This window comes from Lepidochelys kempii, chromosome 24, assembly GCF_965140285.1.
Source record: "Lepidochelys kempii isolate rLepKem1 chromosome 24, rLepKem1.hap1, whole genome shotgun sequence".
Classification (NCBI taxonomy): domain Eukaryota; kingdom Metazoa; phylum Chordata; order Testudines; family Cheloniidae; genus Lepidochelys; species Lepidochelys kempii.
Genome location: NC_136403.1, coordinates 14331534 through 14350931, shown reverse-complemented (window position 1 = coordinate 14350931; position 19398 = coordinate 14331534). Strand labels below are relative to the sequence as shown.

Below are 19398 nucleotides of genomic sequence, written 5' to 3'. Positions count from 1 at the left end.
CACAGACACCCCTGTCCCGGGCTCCCTGGGCACCGCACCCACATCACCCCTTCCCCTGGGCTCCCCACTCAGCTCCCCACTCTGACCCCCACTGGGCACTGTGCCCCAAATCTCCCGCCCCCTTGGGCACCACACCCAGATCACTCCTCCCCCTGGGGGATGGGTATGTGGGGTGGGTGGAGGGGTGTGAGGGAGAATGGGGGGGTGGGGTGAGTGGGGTCAATGAGTGGATGGAGGGGCATGTGGGGGATGGATGGGTGGACTGAGATGGGTGGGCGGGATGGGTGGGTGCCTGGATGGAGGGGTGTGTGTGTGGGGGATGTGTGGGTGTCTGGTTGGGGGATGGCTGGATTTAGGGGTGCCTGGGGGGAGGGGCGGGTGGCTGGATGGGGGTGTGTGCAGGGAGGAGCAGGTGGCTGGCTGGATGGATGGAAGAGTGCGCTGGGGGGATGTGTGGGGGTGTGTGGGGGGGATGTGTGGGTGGATGGAGGGGGGTGTGTGGGGGGATGTGTGGGTGGATGGAGGGGTGGCTGGATGGGGGGGTGTATGGCGGGAGGGCCGGGTGGCTGGATGGGGGATGGATGGAGGGAGGGGTGCGTGTGGGGGGGATGTGTGGGTGTCTGGTTGGGGGATGGGAGGATGGAGGGGTGCGTGGGGGGGATGGAGGGGTGGATGGAGGGGTGCATGGGGGGAAGGGGAGGGTGGCTGGATGGGGGATGGGTGGCTGGAGGGGTGCGTGGGGAGAAGGGAGGGTGGCTGGATGGGGGATGGGTGGCTGGAGGGGTGCGTGTGGGGGGGATGTGTGGGTGTTTGGTTGGGGGATGGGAGGATGGAGGGGTGCGTGGGGGGATGGAGGGGTGGATGGAGGGGTGCGTGGGGGGAAGGGGAGTGTGGCTGGATGGGGGATGGGTGGATGGAGGGGTGCGTGTGGGGGGGATGTGTGGGTGTCTGGTTGGGGGATGGGAGGATGGAGGGGTGCGTGGGGGGATGGAGGGGTGGATGGAGGGGTGCATGGGGGGAAGGGGAGGGTGGCTGGATGGGGGATGGGTGGATGGAAAGGCGCATGTGGGTATGGTTTATCCAGCGCTGCCCGTTGCCAAAACAGCAGTGCAGGCTCGGCAGTGGCTGGCTGGCTGCTGTGGTTGTCTCTCCTCAGTGCGGCGCCCACAGCCAGTGCCTGCCCCATGGGCTTGCAGGGGCTGTGGCTCAGTACGTGGAGCTTGGACAGCACAGAATCGGGCCCCACCCCAGAGGTGGCTGCATGTCAGCACCGGGTGAGCTGTCCCCTTGCGATGTTACGTGCAGCTGTTCCCCAGCTGCCCCGCCTGAGAGGTAGCTGTACCTTAGCTCCCAGCAAACCATCCCTGTGTGTCCAGGCTTGTGGGGTGAAAGGCTGCAGAGGCAGGGGATTTGGGGTCCCCGGGCGGGATCTCAGAGCCTGGGAGTCCTTCACTGGCGCCAGCCAGGGCTGGGAACCCTGTAGTCACCGCCCCACTGTGCTTTCTGTCCCCAGGGTGCAGGACTTGCCGGGTGCCAGGGGAGCGGGGTCTGTCTGGCCCGGCCCAGTGGCCCCAGTCAATCATTAACCGCTGCAAGGAGATGGCTGAGAAAGACGGTGAGTGAGTCGCAGGGGAGCTGGGCCGCGGGCTGCTCCTGCCCCAATCCCACATCCCACTCCCTGCCCGAGCCAGTGCCGTGCCCCCTATGATTGGGGGATCCCTGATCCCACCCATGCCCCTCCCCCCTCCCCAATCCCTCCTACTTTTCCTGATCCAACACCCCCATCTCCAATCCCCCCACCCCTCCCCCATCACACAACTCCCCCAGTCCCATATCCTTCCCATCCCTTCCGAATACCTGATCCCACCCCTCCCCAGTCCCATATTCCACCCTGCCCCCCAAACCCTGATCTCACATCCCTCCCCTTCCTCCGTCCCATATCCTACACCCCCACCCCTTCCCCAATCCCAGATCCCACCCCTTCCCCAATCCCAGATCTGACACCACCACCACTCCCCATGTCCCTCCCGCAGTCCCAGATCTCACACCCCACCCCTTCCCAATCCCTGATCTCACCACTCCCCCAGTCCTGTATCCCACACCCCTGCCCCTTCCTAATCCCTGATCCCACCCCTTCCCCGGTCCCATATTTCACACCCCCACCCTTCTTGATCCCTGATCCCATGTCCCTGCTCCTTCTCCAATCCCTTCCCTGATCCAACACCCCCTTCTCCAGTCCCCCACACCTCCCCAATCCTTGCTCCCACCCCTCCGATGGGCCCTGATCCCATGCTCCCAATCCTATATCCCACACCCGTCTGCCCCCTTCTGAATCCACACTCCCCTCTACCTCTTTTCTGATCCCACTCCACTCCCCGAACTGCAGCAGAAATTGATCATTAACAGTGCCAGATGGCTGGGCAGAGAACACGAGAGGGTCACGCTGCCTGAACTGAGCTCCCTGCTGGTCCCCCACTCCCGGCTCCCCCCCCTCCCCAGGCTGGGGAGAAGGGCCAGGGCCAGGGCCAGATGGGGGTGGGGAGGCGGGTGAAGCCTGCGGGAGAGGGGTGGGGAGTTAGTGCATGGGTGGTGGGGGTGAGGAGTTGGCCCAGCTGGCAGAGGAGGGGCAGAGGTGATGTTGTTGCATGTCTGAAGTTAATGGCAGTTTGAGATTGTCACATAAGAGGGTCAGCTGGAATTCTGTAACCAAAATCCACAGTCGGAGATTGGCACAGAAAGAACAGATCCAGCCCCATCCCGGGGTGAGGGGCAGAGTCGGCCGTGTCCCTTCTCCACTGGAACTGGTGGGACACGCAGTTTCATCCTCCAACTAAGTTCCAAACCTTCTGTCAATACATAGACAAAGAGACCCCTCCTTGCCACAAACCCCGCCCTCAGGACTAGGGGTGCTGGGGGTGCTGCTGCACCCCCTGGCTTGAATCGGTTTCCATCATATCCAGGGTTTACAGTTTGGTTCAGTGGCTCTCAGAACCCCCACTATGCACATGGTCCGAGCCCCCTGCCCAGAACCATCTGTTCCGATGGGATTTCCTTTCAGAGGAAATCTTGGAAATCTTTACCAATTGATGTGTAAAGGCATCATTATTTACAGTGGAGACGACCAACGTTGTTCAAGATAATCTCTCTCAGTGGGTCCTCCTTTCCCCATGGTCATTCTTCCCTAGTGATTTCCCCTACGAAACATCACCCCTCATCAATCCCAGGTTTATATATGCTTATGTCAGCATCAGATCTACATTAATAGAATCATAGAACGGGAAGAGACCTCGAGAGGTCGTTCAGCCCGGTCCCCTGCACTCATGGCAGGACTGAGTATTATCTAGACCATCCCTGACAGGTGTTTGTCCAGCCTGGTCTTAAAAAGCTCCGGTGATGGAGATTCAACAACCTTCTTAGGCAATTTATTCCAGTGCCTACCCACCCTGACAGTTAGGAAGTTTTTCCTAATGTCTAAACTAAACCGCCCATGCTGTAATTTAAGCCCATTGCTTCTTGTCCCGTCCTCAAAGGTTAAGAAGAACAATTTTTCTTCCTCCTCCTTGTAACAACCTTTTATGTACTTGAAAACTGTCATCATGTCCCCTCTCAGTCTTCTCTTCTCCAGACTAAACAAACCCAATTTTTTCAATCTTCCCTCATAGGTCATGTTTTCTAGACCTTTAATAATTTTTGTTGCTGTTCTCTGAACTTTCTCCAATTCTTCACATCTTTCCTGGAATGTGGTGCCCAGAACTGGACAAAATGGTCCAGTTGAAGCCTAATCAGCGCAGAGCAGAGCGGAAGAATTACTTCTCGTGTCTTGCTTACAACACCCCTGCTAATACATCCCAGAACGATGTTCGCTTTTTTTGCTGCAGTGTTATACTGTTGAGTTACATTTAGGTTGTGGTCCACTATGACCCTCAGATCACTTTTCACAGTACTCCTTCCTAGGCAGTCATTTCCTATTGTGTATGTGTGCAACTGATTGTTCCTTCCTAAGTGGAGTACTTTGCATTTGTCCTTATTGAATTTCATCCTATTTACCACAGACTATTTCTTCAGTTTGTCCAGATCATTTTGAATTTTAATCCTATCCTCCAAAGCACTTGCAACCCCTCCCAGCTTGGTTTCATCCACAAACTTTATAAGTGTACTGCCATTATCTAAATCATTGATGAAGATATTGAACAGAACTGGACCCAGAACTGATCCCTGCGGGACCCCACTCATTATGCCCTTCCAGCATGACTGTGAACCACTGAGAACTACTCTCTGGGAACTTGGTTAGTCTCTAAGGTGCCACAAGTACTCCTGTTCTTTCCTTGGGAACGGTTTTCTAGCCAGTTATGAACCCACCTTCTAATAGCTCCATCTAGGTTGCATTTCCCAGTTTGTTTATGAGACGGTCATGTGAGACTGTATCAAAAGCCTTACTAACATCAAGATATACCACGTCTACCGCTTCCCTCCATCAAGGCTTGTTATTCTGTCAAAGAAAGCTAATTAGGTTGGTTTGACAAGTTTTGTTCTTGACAAATCCATGCTGACTGTATTTATCACCTTATTATCTTTTAGATATTTGCAAATTGATTGCTTAATTATTTGCTCCATTATCTTTCCGGGTACAGAAGTTAAGATGACTGGTCTGTAATTCCCCGGGTTGTCCTTATTTCCCTTTTTATAGATGGGCACTATATTTGCCCTTTTCCTGTCTTCTGGAATCTCTCCCGTCTTCCATGACTTTTCGAAGATAATCGCTAATGGTTCAGATATTTCCTCAGTCAGTTCCTTGTGCATTCTAGGATGCACTTCATCAGGCCTTGGGACCTAAAGACATCTAACTTGTCTAAGTAATTTTTGACTTGTTCTTTCCCTATTTTAGCCTCTGATTAAGGGAATCAAGGATATCTGGAGTTCTATAGGCATGGAGATGCCACAGATTATTAGATTAAAGCCTAATAGATAGAATACCTGACTAGGGTTACTTATAGAACAAGGCCCAGTGTTTTGGTCCTTAGAATTCAAACATCTCCTTTGTTAATATCATAAAGATTCTAAAGCATAGTTGATATATAAATTAATCAAATATGCTGAAAGTAAAGGACTAAAAGGGTGAATATTTACTAATAAATACTAACAGTGCTATCAGATGTCAGCTGCAGTGGTGTTACAGGCTTTATTGATTTAGGGTTTCTTCATGGAGAATGGAGGTGAAGTGATCTGATAGCCAAATCATATGTATATGTTCCCCTCCCTCAATCTCCACACACATCTCCTCCTTCCATGTATCCATTTATCCATTCCCAGACATACCTCTCCATCCATCCATCCATCTCCACACGCATCCCATCCATCCATCCATCTCCACTCCATCCCATCCATCCATCCATCTCCACACGCATCCCATCCATCCATCCATCTCCACACGCATCCCATCCATCCATCCATCTCCACACCATCCCATCCATCCATCCATCTCCACACGCATCCCATCCATCCATCCATCTCCACACGCATCCCATCCATCCATCCATCTCCACACCATCCCATCCATCTCCACACGCATCCCATCCATCTCCACAGGCATCCCATCCATCCATCCATCTCCACACGCATCCCATCCATCTCCACACAATCCCATCCATCCATCCATCTCCACACAATCCCATCCATCCATCCATCTCCACACCATGCCATCCATCCATCCATCCATCTCCACACGCATCCCATCCATCCATCCATCCATCTCCACACGCATCCCATCCATCCATCCATCTCCACACGCATCCCATCCATCCATCCATCCATCTCTACACCATCCCATCCATCCATCCATCTCCACACCATCCCATCCATCCATCCATCTCCACACCATCCCATCCATCCATCCATCTCCACACACATCCCATCCATCCATCCATCTCCACACACATCCCATCCATCTCCACACACACACTGCTCCAGCCTGCCGTCAGCCCACACAGAATCATAGAAGTGTAGGACTGGAAGGTACCTTGAGAGATCATCTAGTCCAGTCCCCTGCACTCAAGGCAGGACCGCATACTAGCTAAACCGTCCCTGACAGGTGTTTGTCTAACATGCTCTTAAATACCTCCAGTGGCAGACATTCCACAACCTCTCTATGTAATTTGTTCCGTGCGTAATCACCCTGACAGTCAGGAAGCTTTTCCTAATGTCCAACCTAAACCACCCTGCTGCAATTTAAGCCCATTGCTTCTTGTCCTGTCCTCAAAGGTTAATCAGAACAGTTTGTCACCCTCCTCCTTGTAACAACCTTTTATGTACTTGAAAACTGTTACCATGTCCCCTCTCAGTCTTCTGTTCTCCAAACTAAGCAAACCCAGTTTTTTCAGCCTTTCCTCATAGGTCATGTTTTCTAGATCTTTAATAATGTTTGTTGCTCTCCTCTGGACTTTCTCCAATTTCTCCACATCTTTTCTGAAATGTGGCACCCAGAACTGGACACAGTACTCCAGCTGAGGCCTAATCAGTGTGGAGTAGAGCGGAAGAATTACTTTTCGTGTCTTGCTTACAACATTCCTGCTAATACATCATAGAATATTAGGGTTGAAAGAAACCTCAAAAGGTCATCTGGTGAATTCCCTGCTCAAAGCAGGACCAACACCAACTAAATCATCGCAGTCAAGGCTTTATCAAGCCAGGCCTTAAAAACCTCTAAGGATGGAGAGTCTACCACCTCCCTAGGTAACCCATTCCAGTGCTTCACCACCCTCCTAGTGAAATAGTGTTTCCTAATATCCAACCTAGACCTCCCTCACTGCAACCTGAGACCATTGCTCCTCGTTCTGTCATGTGCCACCACTGAGAACAGCCTAGGTCCATCCTCTTTGGAACCCACCTTCAGGTTATTGAAAGCTGCTGTCAAATCCCCCCTCTTCTCTTCTGCAGACTAAATAACCCAAGTTCCTTCAGCCTCTCCTCGTAAGTCACATGCTCCAGCCCCCTAATCATTTTCGTTGCCCTCCGCTGGACTCTCTCCAATTTGTCCACATCCGTTCTGTAGTGGGGGGACCAAAACTGAATGCAATACTCCAGATGTGGCCTCACCAATGTCGAATAGAGGGGAACGATCACGTCCCTCGATCTGCTGGCAATACTCCTACTAATACCGCCCAATATGCCGTTGGCCTTCTTGGCAACGAGGGCACACTGCTGACTCATATCCAGCTTCTCATCCACTGTAATCCCCAGGTCCTTTTCTGCAGAACTGCTGCTTAGCCAGTTGGTCCCCAGCCTGTAGCGGTGCATGGGATTCTTCCGTTCTAAGTGCAGAACTCTGCACTAGTCCTTGTTGAACCTCATCAGATTTCTTTTGACCCAATCCTCCAATTTGTCTAAGTCACTCTGGACCCTATCCCTACCCTCCAGCTTATCTACCTCTCCCCCCAGCTTAGTGTCATCTGCGAACTTGCTGAGGGTGCAATCCACACCATCCTCCAGATCATTAATGAAGATGTTGAACAAAACCGGCCTGCATGACTGACCCCTAGGGCACTCTGCCTGATACTGGCTGCCAACTATACATCGAGCCATTGATCACTACCCGTTGAGCCCGATGATCTAGCCAGCTTTCTATCCACCTTATAGTCCATTCATCCAATCCGTACCTCTTTAACTTGCTAGCAAGAATACTGTGGGAGACCGTGTCAAAAGCTTTGCTAAAGTCAAGATATATCACATCCACTGCTTTTCCCATATCCACAGAGCCAGTTCTCTCATCATAGAAGGCAATCAGGTTGGTCAGACATGACTTGCCCTTGGTAAATCCATGTTGACTGTTCCTGATCCCAGAATGATGATTGCTTTTTTTTTTTTTTTTTTTTTTTGCTGCAGAGTTACACTGTTGAGTTATATTTAGCTTGTGGTCCACTATGACCCTCAGATCACTTTTCGCAGTACTCCTTCCTAGGCAGTCATTTCCTATTGTGTATGTGTGCAACTGATTGTTCCTTCCTAAGTGGAGTACTTTGCATTTGTCCTTATTGAATTTCATCCTATTTACCACAGACTATTTCTTCAGTTTGTCCAGATCATTTTGAATTTTAATCCTATCCTCTAAAGCACTTGCAACCCCTCCCAGCTTGGTATCGTCCACAAACTTTATAAGTGTACTGCCATTATCTAAATCATTGAAGATATTGAACAGAACTGGACCCAGAACTGATCCCTGCGGGACCCCACTTGATATACCCTTCCAGCATGACTGTGAACCACTGAGAACTATTCTCTGGGAACAGTTTTCTGGCCAGTTTTGCACCCTCCTTATAGTAGCTCCATCTAGGTTGTATTTCCCTAGTTTATCTTTGAGAAGGTCATGCGAGACAGTATCAAAAGCTTTACTGAAGTCAAGATATACCACACTACCGCTTCCCCCGCATCCACAAATCTTGTTACACTATCAAAGAAAGCTATTAGGTTGGTTTGACACAATATGTTCTTGACAAATCCATGCTGACTGTTATTTACCTTATTATCTTCTAGGTGTTTGCAAATTAATTGCTTATTTGCTCCATTATCTTTCTGGGTACAGAAGTTAAGATGACTGGTCTGTAATTCCCCGGGTTGTCCTTATTTCCCTTTTTATAGATGGGCACTAATATTTGTCCTTTTCCAGTCCTCTGGTATCTCTTCCGTCTTCCATGACTTTTCACAGATAATCGCTCATGGCTCAGATATCTCTTCAGTCACCTTGTGCATTCTAGGATGTATTTAATCAGGCCCTGGTGACTTGAAGACATCTAAACCTGAATTTGTGCTGGAAATGGCCCACCTTGATTATCATACACATTGTAAGGAGAGTGATCACTTTAGATAAGCTATTACCAGCAGGAGAGTGGGGTGGGGGGAGAGAAAACCTTTTGTAGTGATAAACACCCATTTTTTCATGGTCTGTGTGTATAAAAACATCTTCTGTATTTTCCACAGTATGCATCCGATGAAGTGAGCTGTAGCTCAAGAAAGCTTATGCTCAAATAAATTGGTTAGTCTCTAAGGTGCCACAAGTACTCCTTTTCTTTTTGCTAACTTGTCTGAGTAATTTTTGACTTGTTCTTTCCCTATTTGAGCCTCTGATCCTACCACATTTTCACTGGCATTCACTAGGTTAGACATCCAATCACTATTAACCTTTTTGGTGAAAACCGAAACAACAAAGTCATTGATCACTTCTGCCATTTCCACATTTTCTGTTATTGTTTCCCCCCAGCCCTCTCCATTGTGTAATGGGCCTACCCTGTCCAGGTCTGCCTGCTGTTTCTAATGTATTTGTAGAATGTTTTCTTGTTACCCTTTATGTCTCTAGCTAGTTTAATCTTGTTTTGTGCCTTGGCCTTTCTAATTTTGTCCCTACGTACTTGTGTTATTTGTTTATATTCATCCTTTGTAGTTTGACTTAATTTCCAATTTTTGTAGAACTCTCTTTTTTGAGTTTCAGAGCATTGAAGATCTCCTGGTTAAGACAGGGTGGTCTGTTGTCAAACTTCCTATCTTTCCTTTGAAATGGGATAGTTTGCTCTTGTTCCCTTTAATTACATCTCTAAGAAAAACTGCCAACTCTCTCAAATTCTTTTTCCCCTTATACTTGCTTCCCATGGGATCTTACCTCCAACTCTCTGTTTGCTAAAGTCTCTGCCTTCTTGAAATCCATTATCTTTATTGTGCTGTTTTCCCAGTTCCTTAGAATCACAAACTCATCGTGATCATTTCATGAACACTTTCACCTAAGCTGCCTTCCACTTTCAAATTCAACCAGTTCCTCCCTATTTGGCAAAGTCAAATCTAGAACAACCTCTCCCCACTAGCTTTCTCCACCATCTGAAATAAAAAAAATTCTCCAATACATTCTCAGAACTTGTTGGATGATCTTTGCCCTGCTGTATTATTTCCATATACCCCTTCCTCCCTCCATATGTACCCCTCCTTCCCTCCATCCATTCATTCATCCATCCATCTGCACATGTATCTCACATGTACCCCACCTTCCTTCCATGTATCCCTCCTTCCCTCCATCCATCCTCACATGTACCCCTCCTTACTTCCATGTACCCTTCCATCCATCCATCTCCACATGTACCCCTCCTTCCGACTCCATCCATCCACTCATCCGTGCCACGTCTGTCCACTTCTGTGGCTTTCAGTCCCCCCTTCATCTCAACAGTAAAGCTGTACTTTGGCCTGGCTGATTTCGGGGGCGTGTGCTGGGCAGCAGTGGGTTGGTCGGAGGGGATGATGGGAACGGTTCTCCTGAGCTGGTTGGCGGGATCCCAGTGCAGGGATTGCCCCAGCAAGGCTGGCAGGTCATTGCTGTGTGTGCCAGTGAGGGGCACTGGGGTCCTGTCCCTCTTCCCTCCCCTGCCTGGCTTGGAGGGGTGTTTCCCCAGCACCGATCAGGCTGGTCTGTGGCTTCCGCAAGGCCTGGTGCTTTCTCAGCAGTTCCCCCTGTTAGCGGTTTGTGGCCTGGGAGAGTCACAAGGAATCTGACCCATCAGGGTGGGATGTTCAACAAGGACAAGGGCAAAGTCCTGCACTTAGGAAGGAAGAATCCCATGCACCGCTACAGGCTGGGGACCAACTGGCTAAGCAGCAGTTCTGCAGAAAAGGGCCTGGATGAGAAGCTGGATAGGAGTCAGCAGGGTGCCCTTGTTGCCAAGAAGGCCAACGGCATATTGGGCTGTATTAGTAGGAGCGTTGCCAGCAGATCGAGGGAAGTGATTATTCCCCTCTATTCGGCCCCGGTGAGGCCACACCTGGATTATTGCGTTCAGTTTTGGTCCCCCCACTACAGAAGGGATGTGGACAAATTGGAGAGTCCAGCGGCGGGCAATGAAAATGATCAGGAGGCTGGGGCACATGACTTACGAGGAGAGGCTGAGGGAACTGGGATTATTTAGTCTGCAGAAGAGAAGAATGAGGGGGGATTTGATAGCAGCCTTCAACTACCTTCAATGGGGGGGGGGGAGGCATAGCTCAGTGGTTTGAGCATTGGCCTGCTAAACCCAGGGTTGTGAGTTCAATCCTTGAGGGGGCCATTTAGGGATCTGGGGCAAACACTGGGGACTGGTCCTGCTTTGAGCAGGGGGTTGGACTAGATGACCTCCTGAGGTCCCTTCCAACCCTGATATTCTATGATTCTATGATTCTACCGGAAGGGGGGTTCCAAAGAGGATGGAGCTCGGCTGTTCTCAGTGGTGGCAGATGACAGAACAAGGAGCAATGGTCTCAAGTTGCAGTGGGGGAGGTTTAGGTTGGATATTAGGAAAAACTTTTTCACTAGGAGGGTGGTGAAACACTGGAATACGTTACCTAGGGAGGGGGTGGAATCTCCTTCCTTAGAAGTTTTAAAGGCCCGGCTTGACAAAGCCCTGGCTGGGATGATTTAGTTGAGGTTGGTCCTGCTTTGAGCAGGGGGTTGGACTAGGTGACCTCCTGAGGTGCCTTCCAACCCTGATCTTCTATGTTTCTATGCTGTACGAGCAGGGGAAGCCCTGGGGGGCGGGGGTTGGGGTGGGGTTGTGCCCCGAATAGAACCCAGCTTGGGTAAGTGGCTGTTTTGATCATCTTCCAGTGAGGACACCACAGCCTGAGCTGCTCACATGGCCCTGCAGCCTGGGAGTGGGAGGTGACCCCTGTCTCTGAGGCGGCTGCTCCGTGCCTGGGGCAGTCGCTTACACAGCCTTTCCCCTGGAGTGGGGCTGACCCGGCTGCGACTCTTTTTCTGATGGAAAATCAGGTTCTCAAGAAAACAAAAGTTTTGGCAGAAGAGGGGAGGGGATGTGGTGGGGGAGGCTGGGAGCCAGGACACTTGGGTTCTCTCCCCAGGTTTGGGAGGGGAGTGGGATCTAGTGGTTAGAGCAGGCAGGGCTGGGAACCAGGACTCCTGGGTTCTATCTCTGAGAATTTTCTGACTTTCCCTTGGGAGAAGAAAAAAAATAAAATTTGGGGACTGAAAACTGATATGGGGGGGAGATATTTTAGTTTTGACAAAAAGTGGGAATTTTCCCAAGGGAAGAGCCCTCCCTGCTTTAAGGAGTTTTAGCCTGTCTGGCCGTGCCTGGGGAAGTGATGCAACAGGGCAGAGGGGCAGCTGGCTTCAGCAGGGTGTCCAACTGAATTCAGCGCTGGGAGTTAATGTCTCCTCTGCCCGCCAGTTCCATCCCTATCACCTGCTCCCTGGGGGTGGGTCAGAGGCTGTGTGCTAGGCGCTGCACAGGCCGAGAGACAGTCCCTGTCCCATAGATGATCGGCCTCATTGCCCCGGCTCTGGCTGGGGCTGTGCGTATCACACCAGGTCTGGCTCTGCCCAGGGACCCCCAGAGAGCTGTGCTCACGGAGGGCTCCAACTAATGGTACTGCTCATCGCTGGCCCTGCTGTGCCACCCCAGGATGGCTGTGTACACACACACACACACTCACTGTCTCTCTCGCTCTGTCTGTGTCACACACACACACACACACACACACTCTCGCTCTCTGTGTCTCACACACACACACACACTCTCGCTCTCTGTGTCTCTCACACACACTCTCACTCGCTCTCTGTGTCTCACACACACACACACACTCTCGCTCTCTGTGTCTCTCACACACACTCTCTCGCTCTCTCTCTCGCTCTCTGTGTCTCTCACACACACTCTCACTCGCTCTCTGTGTCTCACACACACACACACACACTCTCGCTCTCTGTGTCTCACACACTCACTCTCACTCTGTGTCTCACACACACACACACACTCTCGCTCTCTGTGTCTCACACACACACTCTCACTCGCTCTCTGTGTCTCACACACACACACACACTCACTGTCTCTCTCGCTCTGTCTGTGTCACACACACACACACACACACTCTCGCTCTCTGTGTCTCACACACACACACTGTCTCTCTCGCTCTGTCTGTGTCACACACACACACACACTCTCGCTCTCTGTGTCTCTCACACACACTCTCACTCGCTCTCTGTGTCTCTCACACACACACTCACTGTCTCTCTCGCTCTGTGTCTCACACACACACACACTCTCTCGCTCTCTGTGTCTCTCACACACACTCTCTCGCTCTCTGTGTCTCTCACACACACACTCTCTCGCTCTCTGTCTCTCACACACTCACTCTCACTCTGTGTCTCACACACACACACACACTCTCGCTCTCTGTGTCTCACACACTCACTCTCACTCTGTGTCTCACACACACACACACACTGTCTCTCTCGCTCTGTCTGTGTCACACACACACACACACACACACTCTCGCTCTCTCTCTGTGTCTCACACACTCTCACTCGCTCTCTCTCTGTGTCTCACACACACACACACACACACTCTCACTCTCTCTCTGTGTCTCACACACACACTCTCACTCGCTCTCTCTCTGTGTCTCTCACACACTCACTCTCACTCGCTCTCTCTCTGTGTCTCTCACACACACACACACACTGTCTCTCTCGCTCTGTCTGTGTCACACACACACACACACTCTCGCTCTCTGTGTCTCTCTCACACACACACTCTCACTCGCTCTCTGTGTCTCACACACACACTCTCACTCTCTCTCTGTGTCTCTCACACACACACTCTCTCGCTCTCTGTGTCTCACACAGACACCCACACACCCACCCCTGCTGTGCCACCCCAGGACGGCTGTACACACTCACACAGCCCAGTTGTGTGACCCTAGCATGATTGTACACAGACATACAGACCCACTGTACCCCCCCCGGGCGACCACACACACACACACACACACACAGAGCCCTACTGTGTGACCTTAGGATGATTGTACACACACATACAGACCCACTGTGCCCCCCGGGCGACTGTACTTGTACACACAACCACACACACACACACATTATTTGACCCTAGGGCAACTGTACACACACGCACAGAGCCCCATTGTGTGAAACACAGGGCGACTGTACATACACATACAACCCCACTATGCTCCCCAGGTGAATGTACACACACATATCCCCACTGTGTGACACCGGGGCAACTCTACACACACACACACACACACACAGAACCACAGAACCTGGGGTGTGACCCCAGGGTGTCTGTACACACACATACAGCCCCAGTGTCCCCCCCCTTCCCAGGGTGACTTTGCACACACACAGGCCAGTTGTGTGACACTAGGGCTGTTGAATTAGTGTGTTGCCATTGTATTATTTCAGTGCAGTTGAAGATATAGAAGCCTTTGTGTTATCCCTGTACATCGTGGGGTGGGCGGCTGGGAGCCAGGACTCTGGGTTTTATCCCCAGCTCTGATTGCCCTGCTCTGTGCCTCAGTTTCCCTGTCTGTACATTTCAGAGAGCACCACTCGTCCTGTGGTGGAGCAGCCGTGAGGCTGAGCCAGGCCCTGGACCCCGCCCTCACCCCTTCCCCAGGTATAGGCTGGCAGCTCCCTCCCCCCACCTGGGCTGGGCTGTCGGGGTGTGTGTGGGGGGGGGGCGGGGGGGAGTCAATCGTCCCAGGCCAGGTGTGAGGAGATCAAGAAACCCGTCCTGCACTCATTCCCTGACTGTCCCAGCACAGCATCCGCAGCTCCAGCCCAGATGGCCCCTGGCTATGAGGCTCTGGGCTCAGGGCAGGGCCCAGCATGGGGCTGGCACTGCGTTCCTTCAGCCCTGCACTGGCCATGGGACAGATTCAGCCACACACCCATGTCCCCACAGAGACACCCCCCTCCCCAGGACTCCTGGGTTCTATCCCAGCTTGGGGGGGGTTAGTGGTCAGAGCAGGGGGGCTGGGAATCAGTCAACTAAACCGGATGGTGCTGCCAGGAACACAGACCTCCAGAGCCATGTGGGGCTTTGGGGCTAACACTGAGTATGAGAGCAAAACAACCCTCCTCAGCCCCTGCAACGTGGACCCCCTTCTGAGCCCCCAACCCTGCAGCATGGAGCCCCCTACAAAGTCTGCCACCCAACTGCCTGCAGCTTGGACCCCCGGGTGCTGGGGGACCTTCCTGTAGGGGCACACAGAAAACTCAGTGTCTAGGGGTTGGTGCTCTGGCCCTAGATGGGGCAACTGAGCTGTGGGGGCTCCCAGTCAGTGGCACCGTGGGGCCGGTTTCCTCCCCTGTGACCCTGCTATGCCTGGGGGGGGGCCCAGCCTCTCCTGCAGGGGCCCCAGCAATGGGAACAACTCTGCCAGGTGCTTGCTGGGTCACTGCACCCTGCCCGAGGGCAAAGTCCCCCTGGACCAACCCCCACCCCGCCACGCTCGGCCTGTGGGACATAGAATTCATTGACTCTTCACGATGGGGCTGGGAGCCAGGACTCCTGGGTTCTGTGCCTGGCAGAAAGGGGAGGGGAGGGGAGGAGAGGGGGGGCTAGTGGTTAGAGCAGGAGGCTGGGAGCCAGGACTCCTGGGTTCTATTCCTGGTACAGGGAGGGAGGGGGAGTTCTAGTGGTTACAGGGGCGGAGGCTTGGCACCCCCACCCCCTCGGGTGTCCAGGCCCCTATTTCGTCCCCAGGCCTACTTTCCCCTCCCTCCATCCCTCTGGTACCACAGCAACCCCGGGCGGGAGGATGACGGGAGCCCATGGGCCTGGCTGAGTGGGGGGTGGGGGGGGGAGGGCAGACAGCAGGAGGATGGCTCATGGGGCCACCGGCAGGCAGGTTCCTGTGACTCCTCTAGGGTGAGATATGGGGCTGCTGAGCTGGGGCGGGATACCAGGGTCAGTCCCAGGGCCGTGTGCTGGGCTGAGGGGTTCCAGCCGGCTGGGGGGACTCAGTGCAATAGCCTGTGCTGAGAGCCAGGGAGGGGGGGTCGTTCCTAGCACCATTAACCCCCCTCCTGTTCCAGGGGGCCCAACGGTGCCGTGCTGGTCGCTGCCCAAGGTTGTGGCTGTCGTGACTGGCGGCTTCCTGCTCTTAGCTGGCGTCGGGGCCAGCGTGTGGGCCATTGGTAAGAACCTGGCCCCCCAGGGCCCCCACTCCTGACCCACAGGCCCTGCAATCCCAGCCCTGGACTCCCCCTACCCAGCCCTGTCCAGGGCCCTCACTCCCGATGCGCAGCCCCCTACTATCCCAGCCCTGGACTCCCCCACCCCCCCCGCAGCCCTCCAGTGCCCCCCACTCCCGACCCGCAGCCCCCTGATAGCCCAGCCCTGGACTCCCCCACCCCCCCCGCAGCCCTCCAGTGCCCCCCACTCCCGACCCGCAGCCCCCTGCTAGCCCAGCCCTGGGCTTTCCCCACCCAACCCTCTGGTGCCCCTCACTCCCGACCCGCAGCCCCCGCTAGCCCCCATTACTCCTCCCCAACTGTCCAATGCCCCTTACTCCTGTCCTGTAGCCCCCTGCTAGCCCCACCTGCCAGCCCTGCCGGTGCCCCTCATTCCCACCCCCCGGCTCACATTCCCTGATGCCATAGCCTCATTCCCCACAATCACGGCCGTGGGCGCACCTGGCGCTCCCCCTCCTGCTGCCCCCTACTGGGCTTGCTGGGCTCTGCATGTACGCTAAGGCTCTTGTCTCTTGCAGTGACATCTGTGCTGGGGAGTGACAGTGAAGGACTGTATGGTGGTAAGTTGTGGAGCCCCCTGCTCAGGGCCATATGACTGAGAGCTACTGGCCCCCCCTCAGTAATGGGGGTCTGACACCCTCCCCCTTGTGCACACCAGGGTAGGACCCGAATCCCCCTCCTCTAACCCACCAGCCCCCACTCCCCTCCCAGAACCAGACATAGAACCCAGGAGTCCTGACTGCCCGTAGAGGGCCCTCGTCCACTGGGTCCTGCTGCCACTCTGTGGGTGTTAGTAGGAAATTGGCTGGTCTGTGAACAGCCCAGAGCCCTGCCCTGAGCCACCCTCCCTGTTGCTGGGAGCCCCGAGGATGGCTGTTGCAGTGCTGGGGATGGCCACTGGAGGGAGACATGGACACAGGCGGCCCCGCGGTGCTAGTCCAGGGCTGGAGGGGAGGTGGAGGGTGACCCACGACGTTCTTAGACCCTTGCTCAGTGCGGTCCCCTCCCACCCCACAGTCCAGGTCGGGTCGGCGGACCTCCGGCTCACACTGTACGATGAGAGCGCGGGCAAATGGCGCCTCATCTGCTCCACCTCCTCCAATGCCCTGGTGGCTGCAATGAGCTGTGCAGAGATGGGCTTCGTCAGGTACCAGCCTGGGCTAGCAGGGGCTGCGGGTCGGGAGTGAGGGGCGCCAGCAGAGCTGGGTGGGGGGACCCAGGGGTGGGCTAGCAGGGCTTGCGGGTCGGGAGTGAGGGGCGCCAGCAGAGCTGGGTGGGGGGGTCCCAGGGGTGGGCTAGCAGGGGCTGCGGGTCGGGAGTGAGGGGCGCCAGCAGAGCTGGGTGGGGGGGACCCAGGGGTGGGCTAGCAGGGGCTGCGGGTCGGGAGTGAGGGGCGCCAGCAGAGCTGGGTGGGGGGGTCCCAGGGGTGGGCTAGCAGGGGCTGCGGGTCGGGAGTGAGGGGCGCCAGCAGAGCTGGGTGGGGGGGACCCGGGGTGGGCTAGCAGGGGCTGCGGGTCGGGAGTGAGGGGCGCCAGCAGAGCTGGGTGGGGGGGTCCCAGGGGTGGGCTAGCAGGGGCTGCGGGTCGGGAGTGAGGGGCGCCAGCAGAGCTGGGTGGGGGGGACCCAGGGGTGGGCTAGCAGGGGCTGCGGGTCGGGAGTGAGGGGCGCCAGCAGAGCCAGTGGGGACCCAGGGGTGGGATAGCAGGGGCTATGGGTAGGGAATGAGGGACACTGACAGAGCTGGGTTGGGGGACCCAGGGGTGGGCTAGCAGGTGCTGTGGGTCACAAGTGAGGGGCACTGACAGAACTGGGGGCGACCCGGGGTGGGATAGCAGGGGCTGTGGGTCGGGAGTGAGGGGCACTGTGCGGTGGGGCAGATCTCTGACAGGGGTGGGTTGCCTGTGGGTGACGCTGTCCCCTCCCCAGGTCTCTCTGGCACTCGGAGCTGGACGTGGAGCGCGTGGGCGCCAACGGGACGTCGGGATATTTCTGTGTGGACGAGTCTCGCCTGCCGCTGGCCCATAGACTCAGTGAGGTCGTCTCCATCTGGTGCGTGGGGCAGGGCGGGGGGCTCAGCAGCGGGTGCCATGCTGCTAGGATGGGGCAGGGGGACCCTGTGGGCAGCCCTTCCCCCACGCCTGGGCTGCTGGATCCCTGGGGACCGGTTACTCTTATATTGGCATTGTGTGTGTGTGTGTCCTGCTGCCCCCTGCTGGAGGGGCTGGGCCCTGTGTGCTCTTGTGCGCGCGTGCTCTCTCTCTCTCTCTGTTCCTGCTGCCCCCTGCTGGAGGGGATGGGCCCTGCCGTGTCTGTGTGTCCTGCTGACCCCGTGGGAGAGGCTAAGCCCTGCTCTGGGTGTGTGTCTGTCTGTCTGTGTCCTGCCAGTTCTGAGGGGAGGCTGAGCCCCGCAAACACACACACCTCGCCTTCAAGGCAGGAGGGGGCAGAAAGGAGTGAGCAGTGGGCAGGAGATGCTCAGGGGAGAGGACCTAAGGGGAGGGGGCAGAGCGTGGGCAGGAAGAGGTGGAGTGGGGCAGAGTGGTGGCGGGGCTTTGGGGAAGGGGCGGCGCCGGGATGGGGCACCCACCCGCCAAACCAAAAGTCAGCACCTATGCCTGTAGGAAGCTCAGTTCCCCCCGTCTGGGAGCCTTCTTTTGTCTGGTGATTCTGACCACATCTAACACTCTGTGTGTGCGTGTGAAGGCGTCCACCCTCTTCTTCCTTATTTGTATCGTGTCCCCCAAGAATGTTGGGGTTCCCCATTTCCCATAGGTTGGTTATGGTTCCTTTTAGTGGCATTAGCATGACGTAAGCCCTGCGGTTAGGGTTACGGCTAGGGCAAAGGCACAGGTTAGGACACTGTGTCCTCTCGTCAGAATTATTCTTCCTGTTAATTTTCCCCAATGCCACCCATTGCAACACCTTTCCCAGGAATCTTGTAGCTTAGGGCCCGTTTTTGGTCACTTATGTCCAGCATTTCTTAAGCTTCTGGCTGAGTGTGACTAAGCTGACATATTACAGGCCTCAGCCTGTAGACCTGGTGTTTCAGCCCTGTTTACTTAGATAGCGAATGCATCCATATCCCTTCAGGCTACCGAGCAAATGTCTACTGCTCTAGTCCTACAACTTGCATCGATTTAGCACATCTTGATTCTATATGATGTTAGTTCATCGTAACATCACGTAATAAATGAATGATAATGAACTCTGTGTGTGTGTGTCTGTCCCCCTGCTGCCCCGTGCTGTGTGTCTGTCCCCCTGCTGCCCCAGCTCACACCTACTTTCTGTCCTTTTCTGTCTAGCCCGGTCTCTGTGTCAGTGAACGTACGTGAGTCTGAGGTGTGCATACATGCCCTTATCCGTGGGAGTGGCACCTTCCCCAG

The 19398-nt window shown here is 54.4% G+C and overlaps 1 protein-coding gene across 2 annotated transcripts in view; it reads left to right on the top strand.

Moving 5' to 3' along the window:
* Window positions 1–1219: 1219 nt before the first annotated feature.
* HPN (hepsin) overlaps window positions 1220–19398 on the top strand; it is a 30816-nt gene continuing 12637 nt past the window's right edge. The window contains exons 1-6 of one of the 2 annotated variants that reach the window (XM_073322780.2): window positions 1220–1274; window positions 1514–1615; window positions 15857–15958; window positions 16534–16575; window positions 17033–17162; window positions 17942–18064. In XM_073322780.2, coding sequence (XP_073178881.1) covers window positions 1262–1274; window positions 1514–1615; window positions 15857–15958; window positions 16534–16575; window positions 17033–17162; window positions 17942–18064 — 512 coding nt within the window. In that variant the 5' untranslated portion in view covers window positions 1220–1261. The remainder of the gene's footprint in view (window positions 1275–1513; window positions 1616–15856; window positions 15959–16533; window positions 16576–17032; window positions 17163–17941; window positions 18065–19398) is intronic. The other variant, XM_073322781.2, reaches the window with a different exon arrangement.